The 12,191-nt window shown below is 32.4% G+C and overlaps 1 protein-coding gene across 2 annotated transcripts in view; it reads left to right on the forward strand.

The window, feature by feature from the left end:
• The window catches only part of LOC143234138 (cell adhesion molecule Dscam1-like), a 99,602-nt gene that overhangs the window by 49,481 nt on the left and 37,930 nt on the right, over window positions 1-12,191 (forward strand). For both annotated transcript variants that reach the window (XR_013018525.1, XM_076471238.1), the window contains exons 3-6: window positions 3,253-3,414; window positions 4,047-4,196; window positions 5,709-5,826; window positions 11,854-12,038. Coding sequence is in view for 1 of the 2 variants with exons in the window: in XM_076471238.1 (XP_076327353.1) it covers window positions 3,253-3,414; window positions 4,047-4,196; window positions 5,709-5,826; window positions 11,854-12,038 (615 nt within the window). In the remaining variant the exon portion in view is untranslated. The remainder of the gene's footprint in view (window positions 1-3,252; window positions 3,415-4,046; window positions 4,197-5,708; window positions 5,827-11,853; window positions 12,039-12,191) is intronic.

The following is a 12,191-nucleotide window of genomic DNA, read 5'->3' on the forward strand; positions in this document are numbered from 1 at the left end:
GAAACTAGTGTTTAGCTTGAATACCATACTACACACTCAAACATCAGTTAATCGTACACTTATGATTGCGATAGCCTAATTAGTTGCAATAAGTAAATTACTATTAATCACAATATTTTGTGCGGAATGTTGTCCGGTGTAATGGCTGCCGAGTAAACTAAAGAATAATCCGTGTAAGTGAAACTATATTGCTAGTTTTATTGGAGCCACAGATTGTGTGTTTAAAAACGAGTGTCGATATATTTTCCGTCGTTTTACTCGGTCTTAGTTTCTGACAGAGAAACAATAGATCCTATTCACGTATTGTGAAGTACTTTAGAAAGTCAATCTTATGTTTGTTACCATGACAATGACAACTAAAACTGTCATGAAAGCGGAGACTTATATTATTTTTTTCCTGTGACATTCTGATCCATTGTTTGAGATATTTTACCAGAAAGAACAAAATGTTATGTTTTCACTGAAACAGAACACACGATCAGCTCTAGTGTTAATCAATAAAGAATAGCGTAGTTCACTGTAAAATACCTTACGATTTCTTTATCCGTATGCTCCACCCGACACCTTATAATCAACGTAAACATAACTAGTTGATTATTCCGAGTTATTACCACAAGATTTGCAATTTATATATACACTAAATATGTAGTCACACACATACACATTTACAAGTCAATAATGACATAGGTTTGGAGAAGCAGGAGTGTTATACTGAGTGATTAGCATACTTGTGATAAGCAGACTCTTATGAGGACAGAGATTAATTAGAACATTAGAAGAACATTAATCTTCTCCAACAAGTTGACGAACATGTGTACGAGATGAATGATTCCGTCCATTAATATCTGTATTTCGAGTCAGAGTCATAAATTTACATGGATAACATATTCCTGAAAATGTATACTATGTGTAAAAATCCAAGAGCACTCAGTGATCAGGATCTCGTGTCACGCAGAGTTTTATCGTCTTTACTTTGAGAAATAGTGGATAACTTAGCCGATTTGTGTATTCAAAAGTTTTCGGTTTGCATTCTCTGAGTGTGTTTTTTTATAGCAAAGCCACATTGGTTATCTGTTGAGTCCAGCGAGGGGAATCGAACCCCTGATTTTAGCGTTATAAATCCATAGCCTTACCGCTGTGAGGATCAGATCTTACTGTGCATTCAGATAAGAGTAGTCTATAAGAGTGAGTTGTGGGTGCTACTAATTAGTTGCCCTCTCTCTTGTTTTTTAAATTCAAAATCATTGATTATCTTGTGCAATACGCTTCATCACAGAAACATCATATTTCGCTTGAATAACTGCCTCTTCTTTACAGAGGTTGAGTATTTATATTAAAACGATTTTAGAGTATTTCAACGTCGTTACTAAATACTTTACTGCCTCTATTCATGCTGTACTTGAAGGCGTGCATCTTAACAACAGCTTTGCAGTGTCATTTAGTTTATATTGCCAAAAGCTATGTTTTAAAATTTTTCATGTTCAAAGCACCCCACTCGCCTTTGCCTATTTTCCATAATCCATCTGGTGTACGAGGACGGAAATTTCGCAGTTCCTGTTTCAATAGTCTAATCACACAGAAAACCATAGATGCTTTCGACAACTTGACTGTCATGTTTCCATATGGAATAATATGGATAACCCTTTTACTCTTCGACTACTTGAACTATGTAACGGAAGTAACTTGTTTCACTTTTTCACTCTTCTAGGCGGAGATTCCTCTAATTATTGGTCATTGGATAATTTTACCACTGCCTTTTGTGTTTGTTACAAGATGTCACACTTTGCTTCCCATAGCTGAGGTACGACTTGTTGCAGGTTTTCTTCTAGATAATCCAGGCTCTTCATGTTGATCCTTTTTATTTTCTAATACCATTAGATACAAAGGGTGTTTCCTTGTCAAACATTCTAACTCCCCGATGTGAAAACGTCTTTATGATCTGAGCATATAAATATTTTGTGTTGTAACAATATTTTTTTCTTGAGATGCAGTGACACCAATCTTCCTATATAGGTAATATCGAACAATGTCAAAATGATGTAGTTCTAATTGCAAACCACTCCTACTTTATATGGGTTGCAATTTTTACGTGACATCCTGATTTGCATATTCAAACTAATTTTAATATAATTTACATAACCCTGAGTATATGATTCGCCTGGAAGATTCGTGTTCTTCATTATGTCATATACTTGGCTAGAAGGTTATGAGTAATAATTTGTAATTCAATTTTTCGAATGAATCCCTTCAACCAGTTGTGAAAACAAAGACTCTTTAGGTCAGAGTTCTGAGTAGGCCATTCCAAGATATTTATTGGTACTTTGAAACAAGACAGAATCGCACGTGCTTTGTGGCTCACAATGGCATTTCTATTCTAAAAAACCAAAACAATCAAAAACTATCGTTGAATAAAAGCTCTGTTGTGGCTTCTGAAACCTGGTAATTTATGATATATTGATATTCATTGCTACTTATATATTTAAGTATTTCAGGGAGAGATCCCCTTTGAATCCACAAAATGCGAAACCTACATACACCAAAATCCCCACCACCATCACAATTCTTAGCTTATACTGCACAATCATGATCAAATTATAAACCAGTGTGTCCTAGATTCCAGTTTACTCAAAACTCTGTAAGAGGATGAAATGGCTCTCTTTACTCTAGAAGATTTTAAACACAATTTTCGAAATTTCAGTGTTGATGGTTTGCGTTCTTTACATAAAACTAAATAGTACTGATCATTCTTGGAGGCGATGTATATTTGTTTAATTCACTTCAAACTATGTTATTTCAAGGAAAGCTCTTTGCAAAGGTCTAGCAGATGGTATCCATTCGGACGTGGTTAAATTGAATAGAGTGAATTCAATGTGAATTTGCTGTAAAGATGAATCGTTGCACTTTTTGATAATGTTAATAGTTAATTGATCGAAGCTGATAATGTATTTTTTAAATTATCTGTACTGTTATATGACTTTTATTGTGACTAGTTGATATATAAGTTTCTCAAACTTCTAGAAGCCTATAATCTGTTTTTTCTCAAAGAAATTTAGTAATTGTTGAGTGGCCATTACATTTAATCAAGAGTGTGTGTGTGTTTATTATGGTAAAGCCACGTTGGACTATCTTCTGAGTTTTTTACCGAGAGGAATCGAACCCCTAATTTTAGTTGATCAAGACACGTCTAGATAGTTCAGCCATATTAAAATCGAGTTTTTTTGTTAACTAAACTTTACACTTCATTTTCTTCAGTGGTTCATCAGGATTACGACGTTCAGGTTGTAAATGGATATTCAATTCAAAGTAATATAGCAGTATTGAGGTGTAACATTCCCAGTTTCGTTAAGGATTACGTTACAGTGACGTCATGGAAGAGAGGGGACAATCTGAAGATTACATCTGATTTTGAGACAGGTATTGTAACATTCATTGGAATAAAAATTAATTATTATTTTCAAAAGTTAATTTCAGTAATAAGGTTCTATTTTGTGACAAGAGTCTAGATTTAGATAACACATTTCAGCCTAAAATTGGAATTATAACTAAAATATTGTTTGCGATATTTTCTAAATGTGGTTAATTTATTTTATTCAAATATTTCCACGTTTATTTATAAAACGAAAGATAAAAATGTAACCATCGTTTATACACTAGTGTGTATTTTACACAGAATGTTTCATGTATCTTTATTAAATTAGGTAAAGTATTTGACTAAAGTTTATCCAGTTTTTATATTATTCTCAGCCATTATATTTATAACATCAAACACAATATTACTAGACAAAACGGCTTAACTTTGCACTGAGTTCAGTCCCTCTTTCTCATCAAACTGAAAATAACCAGGAAGTGAGGGTTAACAAACTCTTTTTCATATTAACATTAATCAAACACTTAGTTTCGTAATATGTTGAGCATTCATTAACTAACTTATCATCATTACTATAACATTACTTACGAATGTGCTTTTTTTTTAATCTATAGTTATTTTGTTATGCATGTATATTTTTTTTATTTCTGATTAATATAATGTTCCCAATTTACCACAGGAGGACGCTACTTGGTCTTTCCAACTGGGGAGCTACACATCCAAAATGCTTGTGCCAAAGATGGATTCACAACTTACAGTTGTATTACAAGAAATAGCATGAAGGGAGAAGTGAAATCGAGTAAATCTTTTGGCAAGTTAGTGGTATCAGGTACCAACTGAAAAAAACTAATCTTGTTTTTATTTATCTGTTATTTTATGGGTCCCTCATAGTTCCAGGTACTGATCTGTTTCAGCAATATTAGTTAGATTAAAACATTTCAAGTATGTTCCAAAAATGTATTTTAGTAATATAAGCTACTTACCGAACGTCTTTGTGTTTTCTTAGTTGTACTGTACCTTAAAGGATGTATTCGATATAAGTTCAAGTGTGGTTCCAATGGATAGTTAAGAGGCAGAGTACGAAATTTCCTACACATAAGTTACCCATCAGTCATAAACATAAATATTTACCCCACCCATTCATTTTAGTGAAATGTTGCGAAAACAAATCTTACCAATTCGTGTCAGTTGGCTTCTCTTGAAGTCTTAAGTAATCCATTTGATACTTATAAAAAGCCAAAGACGACTGGTGTCGAATGCGTATTACTTTTCAAGGAATTATATTATTATAAAGTAATAAAATATGAGAAGTACCTATCTTAAGACAATTTGATTAATTGAGGCAATACGTGGTCTTGTAAAGTCGTTGATTCGTGACTTTTGTGTTACAAGATATAAAAGTAGAAATGGGGTACCGATGGATAATTTAGATAGGGGAGTTTAACATATACATATATAAATTTTACTTCAATCACCTTATCTATCGAACTTGACCAGAAATGTTGCCCCATTCAATGTTGTTAGTCATATGTCACGTTTGTTCAGACGCGGTCGTACTTGTAACTTCTTACAGACTTTTTTTTTATTTTCTTCATAAACATGATAGATATACAGTAACAGATACGTTTGTTTTAAAGGATTCGTTTGTGTGACGCTCCCAAGAGTTCAACACTAAGTTTAAGTACTTACATTGCTAGCTTTCTGGATAACCATGGCTTTATACTTAACAATAAACAACATTTTCATGAAAATAGAGTTTATACGAAAAACTTTTGATATTTTACTTTTCCAAGACGTAATTCGATGGCTTCAGATTTAATATATTATAACAATCTCAGTTTCAGAATTATTTGAAAGATTTTCTTAAATAAGTTATAAGCAGTAGCCAAGTTTCCCCATTATGATTCCTTGCAAAGTTTGATTCAATGTCTTGTATCATCTTGTATGACCAGTAGTATTACACCACGATACTACGGTTTCAACAACTACTATATGTATTGATAATTCAATATATTTCAATCGCAAAATATCAGATTCACGTGGACTTTTAGAAAGCTAGAATTGACATTAGACACAGTTAGACTTGAATCTATTGCATTTAGAACAGTAAAACTCTGAAGGCTAATTTGTTACCACGTTGATCCAAACGCAGAGGAAACTGAGCCTCCTCGCTGCCTCGGAGCCCCATGTAATTTTACGAGCTGTCAATCCTGATGGTCAAAAAAGCAGAAACAAATGGCGAGAAATATATTTGAAATTTTTATTTAAATTTTTTTCTAAGACCACCAGTACACAAAATATAGTAATTGTACAAGAGAAATACCTCTTTCTGTTTTTCCAGATGACAACACTAACAGGCCACCAAGAATCAACCACAGTCAAACTCGAGTGGGCATTAAGATTGGTCAAGATGTGATTCTTCCCTGCGCTGCACAAGGATTTCCACCTCCAACCTACATGTGGGTTTCTAGAAATATTTTCATAAACATAGATTTCTGAAGCTTATAGATCTCGGAGTATTCTGTAACATAATCATTTGCAACACTCACACCGTGCTTTTGAAAACTGTAGACTGAAGTTCCTACATTGTACCCTATAACCAAATTAGTTGGATTCTGGAAAATATTGATTTGGAATACTCATTACGTATTCTAGAACGTTGTCTCTGTGACATTATTAGGAGAAACGAACTACACTGTGCAAATCAATTAAGGGGTAATAGGAGCTCATAATACTACAGCTATGACAAGGCAAAACGAGTGGCTTGAATAAAGTCAGCCATTCTCACTCTCAGTTCGTTGTTATGCAAATCAGGTATTTGGTGATCAGCTGTGTGATATGAAATGCAAATGACTGCTCATAAGTTCTGTGATAATATATATATATATTGAATCCTCACAGAATAATGTTTTAGTTATCACTTTCCAGTATAACACGGAATTTAAAGTGACTCAGGCTGTTCACAAAGCATGGTTAGAGATTAGATCTAAAAGAATAATGCGAAACGGCTTTTAAACCAATGGTATAATTGTCTAAGCACGTCAACAAGGCAATCTATTGCCCACACCTCGATAAGACGAACGACTGATTTTTCCCTCCTGGCGCACCACGATCTAGGTATGTCTGATCCAAGGTTAAATAAGACAGTGAAAATCACAAGTGAACATGGTATTGTTATATAGATGGTTAGAAAGAAATTTTTTGCTTGTAAGACAGATGACCAATGGGATTTGTTTTCTCTAACAGTAACAATGAAACCAATGACATGTCCTGTAGACCAATGATATGTTGAGAAATATAATTTTTATAGGTAAGTCTGCTCCACATTAGTGGTCGAGCCAATCTCTTCACCAATCAGATAACAGGAATATGCTTACTTGAACGTAATATACAACAAGATACAGTTCCATATCCATGTAGAAACACGACACATATAGTAGAGCTGGAGCACAGTTTGGACAGGAATAGTCACTATTGCTCAAACAAACTTACTGATTCAGTAGAATGTTACTATTAATGTCACACATTGTAGGAACTACATCATACAACCCTTTGTGCTATTATATGTTAGTGAAATTAACTGTGACTTCAGTCTATTTGATGATAGCACTAATCTTCGTCATGCCGAACTGGCATATTTTGTTTTTGAATTTCGTGCAACGCTACACGAGGGCTATCTGCGCTAGCCGTCCCTAATTTAGCAGTGTAAAATTAAGAGGGAAGACAGCTTGTCATCACCTCTTACTGCCATCTCTTGGGCTACTCTTTTAACAACGTCTGTGTGTGTGTGTGTTTTTCGTATAGCAAAGCCACAAAGGGCTATCTGCTCAGCCCACCGAGAGGAATCGAACCCCTAATTTTAGCGTTGTAAATCCGGAGACATACCGCTGTACTAGCGGGGGGCCTTTTAACAACGTCACATTATAACGCCCCCACAGTTGAAAGGGTGAGCATGTTTGGTGTGACAGAAATTCGAACTCGCGACCCTCATATTACAAGTCGAGTGCCTTAACCACCGGGCCATGCCTGGCCACTTAATATTTAACTGAAATGCTATGAAATATAAAATATAGAGCAAACTTTTGTAACTGATTATTTGTGAAAGTAAACTGAATCGATTATTATTTACATTTCACGTCACCTGAAAAAAATCACTGTTGAAGAGGGTAATTAGCAATGCTCCGTAATAATGGTTTTGTTTTATCATAGCCAGGATGCTATGACTTCCTAAGGATTTGAAGTACACATTCTCTCTGTCTCTCAGTATAAAGTGGAAACAAAAATAGAAATAATTGAAAGGACCAAAATGGAACATTGGTATTAAGAATTAAAAAGACTGAAAGAATAAATATACCTTGTAAAGAAAGATTAAAACACAAGAGAATAAAACTGAGCGGTGGGTTTGTCTGTTTCCTGAATTTCGCGCAAAACTACACGAGGGCTATCTGCGCTAGCCGTCCCTAATTTAGCAGTGTAAAATTAAGAGGGAAGACAGCTTGTCATCACCTCTTACTGCCAATTCTTGGGCTACTCTTCTACCAATGAGTAGTGGAATTATAACGCTTTCAAGGCTGAAAGGGCGACCATGTTTGACATAGCAGAAATTGAGAGAGGGGTTGAAAAAGGTGTGAAAAATAGAAAACATTATGGGAAATGTTAAAGAAAGTAATAAAAACAAATAGAAATAATGAGAAAGAAATCTGAATTTATCATGATATGGAAAAAAAAATTGGGGAAAAGCTATGCAGGAGAAAAAGAAAGAGAATATACGAAAAGTGTTACCCCTTAGAAGAAGGGGTTATTTTATGGAAACTTAATAATTTAAAACAGGAGAAAGAAATAGCAAATGACAAAATTAAAATGCAAAATCGAATTTAAAATAAAGCAGCCAGATATAACAAAGTAAAAAAATTAATTTTTATGTATATGTATAAATTATTGAAGGCTTGACAAAAATATTAAACATAATTTATAGAAGAGAAAGTTTTCTATAAGAGTAGAAAATGTTGATGTAGACCAATTTTGAGGTAGAGAGAAGAACAAATACGACAAGAAAGTGTTAGAACAGCATTGTTCAATACAAGTTATAAATATATGTACGCTTCAATGGTATGCACTCTACATAGACCTGTATGTATTTTAATTTAATTAACATAAACAAATTATTTAATGTTATATATAACACTCTGATAAAAGTAATTTGATAAATGCAGGATCTGAAATCTATAAACGGATAATTAATGTAAAATCAAGTAAAGAAAAACTTTTCGAAAACAGAAGTAAATGTCGGGATGGCTAACATCAACCTTCAAAGACAATACAAACAATGTAGTAGCGATACCATTTGCATCATCTCTACATCATAACACAAACACACAGTGTAGGAAAATGTTAACAGATAAAAATAGAAAACATTAAAGTCAGTGATGATTGAATAGTTATACATATATATATATATATATATATATATTGCTATATGTTAATTCTTGCCTGTGCTATTACGTAAAGATGATGCAAGTGCCATCTCTCCTATTATATTATAATATTTTTGAAGGATTGAAATTAGCCATCCCAACGTTTACTTTCTTTTCTTTAATGCAGTGTTTCAGAAGATATAGCAAGGATTTATTTATAACCAATTTTTAGATACGGTGAAGTTTAAACTGTAATATTTGTTGATAACCACCATTAGATGATAATTTATGTTTTACTTGTTACTTAAGCTTTTAAAAGAACATCAAATTTCTGTAAGAAAGCCGAAGTATGATATTTGAGTTACTTATTAATAATAATTATGAAGGTGGACTCTTCACTTGAAACTTTGTCACCTCAATGAACTTCTTCGCTTTTATTACATGATAACGAACCAGAAAAAACACAAGAAATTCAAATTTCTTCACTATAATATTTACAGACATTACTAGAGCTTGTGACTCAGTCATTACATAGATATTGTTATAAAAGGAAACACTTTACAATACTGTACAGTGTAATTGTATCATTCAGGCAATGGTACTCACTATGTAGAGATGGCTTGGATGATATAATTATAGGACTCTCAATGGCACAACGGTATATCTACAGACTCCCAGTACTAGAAACGGAGTTTTGTCGATACGCGTCAGGGAGAGATAGATCACAGATACCTGAGTATGTAGCTTCTTGTTTAGTTTAAAAACAAACGGTTATACAGGAAAAACCCAGATGAGTGATTCGGTAAGACAAAGATTCCAAGTAAGTACATTGTTACTTATATATATTAAATTTAAAGAAGCAGTTAACGAAAAATTAGTATGAAGAAATAAGATTGTATAACACAATATTTTACTTATTGAAATATTCTGATTATATAGTGTCGTTATTGATGAAAATTAAGAAAATACAAGATTTGACAACAATACAACAAAAATGCTTATTTTAAGAAAAGGTGATATTAACCTGTTGACTGCCAAGTATTTCAGCTGCTACAATACAACTTTAATGTTTCCTCATTTTGTAACTTTTTCGTGACGCCATTTTGGATCGAAAGTGAAACAATTTGTAAGTAGGTCAAATGCATGTATGGTGCTGACATCTAGCGTTGAAGTTAGGTATTATTGAAAACGAATTAACTCGTTCGTGAAACTGTGTTACCGATCGGCTTGCACGAGTGATCTCATCTACGGCACTGAACAAGTTAAATGTTAAGAAGACAGAGGTGCAAAAGTTTATTATTAAAGAAAGAAAAAAAATGGTATTAGAAGAGAGAAGAAATAGAAGCAGTAAAGCTTGAAGTATTAGGAATTTTATTTCTTAAGTTTTAATTGATAAAAATTTACAAAACACATGAATACTAAAGCTGTAACAGTGATAAACTCAATATGGGTAAAAGTAGAGAGAAATTCTTGGAATAATATTTAAATGATGTTGAAAATGATTGATTCCCTAGTTAAAACAGGACGAGACTGGAAAATTACAGGTTAAGCATATAAACAGATAAAAATGTTTAGTTATACAATACAGAAGAAAGTGAGAAAAGAACAAATTTAGAAGAAAATATAGAGAAGAGTACACAAATAAGACAATAGATACAAAGACACGAAAGAAAAAAAAGTCTTAATTAGTGGTGTTTAGAAACCAAGGAAGAAATACCACTAAAACAGTTCAGTTACTTAGATATTATCATTGGAAGTTCTTGGAATAAAGAAGACAAAATGAGAAGAATTAAAAGACTTGAGGAAATACAGAGAAAAAAAATATAGAGTAAGATAAAAGATTAGAAATATAGTGAAGTGTATGAGAATATTCGAAGAGAAGTGAAACCAGTTTTTAAAACAGTAAAAGTTAAAAGAAAATATGAGATAAAGACAGCAGTACTAAGACGTGGAACTGAAATAGTAGTAAACGAATACCAGTAAATGAAGAATATAAAAATGTGTGATTTATGTTAGAATAATTTACACAGAACGAAACATTGGATAATATACTGTAAAGAGGGAATAAGACAAAACATGGGTTTTATACAAATGACAAAGGTATCGACTAAACGATAGAGTTTATAAAAGATTTAAAAAGTTTGTATGAAGCATTAGAACAGAAAAGAAAGGATTGATTACAGTTTTAATGTTTAACATCAAATTGAAGTACTAATAAATCAGTTAGTTAAATTATGTAAGAGTAGTATTAATAAAATAAATAAATCAGTTAGTTCAATTATGTAAGAGTAGTATTAATAAAATAAATAAATCAGTTAGTTAAATTATGCAAGAGTAGTATTAATAAAATAAATAAATCAGTTAGTTAAATTATGTAAGAGTAGTATTGATAGAATAAATAAATCAGTTAGTTCAATTATGTAAGAGTAGTATTAATAAAATAAATAAATCAGTTGGTTCAATTATGTAATAGTAGTATTAATAAAATAAATTAATTTTCGTATTTCATGTTCAAGTGTATTAGAAATTGTCCATTTCTTATATTCGAAGAATATAAGATAAGTTGATAGACACATTCATAGTTTTCCTTGGAAAATACTAATAACGCGCCTTTTAGCGTGAACTGCATTTTGAAAGATGGAACAAAATGGTTTGAGGCAGTCATAATTTACTCTAGAACAAAATGTAGTAAAACGTCTCCAACTTTTATGTAACAAAGTAGTTGAAAACCATCGTTTGAACTGTGGAACAAAAAATAATTAAATCATTCAAAATTTGCTCTGGATTAAAAGGAATAAAAATAATAACATTGTACTTTGGAATTGAAGTACCTAAATAAGTTGGAATAAAAGAAGTCGAATCTCCATTGGAACAAAACGGATTGAAATATACAAACAAGGACTTGCCTAATTGAAAAAGAAAACACGAAACCGAGTTAAAGTTGAAACCTGGTTCTCGTATCTGGATTTTCCTAAAATGCCAAATAAGTTATGATGTTATTTAAAAACACACACACATATGTATATATAACTTTACTCATGCACTATTCATAGTAATTCTGATTTTTTGCAGATGGTACCGGTACACAGACGAAATTTACCCTAAGATGGTGCCAGTAGTTCTTGGTATTCGTGTGGTTAAGATAGGAGGATCGCTATTATTACGAAAAGTGACACCAGAGGACTCAGGGACGTATACTTGTTTGGTGAAAAACAAGAATGGTCAAGATAAGACAGAAGTGAACCTGATTGTTAGAGGTTAGTGATCACATTGTTTCTAATTCAAAAATTATTAAATACAATTATTAGAGCATTCAGTGAGGTTTTTGAAGCTCTCAAAATTCAGAACTTAGAAATTTCCTAATTCTAGAAATATTATTAGTTTTAAAATATTCTATAGTATTTTCTATT

The sequence above is a fragment of the Tachypleus tridentatus genome, chromosome 12 (assembly GCF_004210375.1).
Source record: "Tachypleus tridentatus isolate NWPU-2018 chromosome 12, ASM421037v1, whole genome shotgun sequence".
In the NCBI taxonomy this organism is placed as follows: domain Eukaryota; kingdom Metazoa; phylum Arthropoda; class Merostomata; order Xiphosura; family Limulidae; genus Tachypleus; species Tachypleus tridentatus.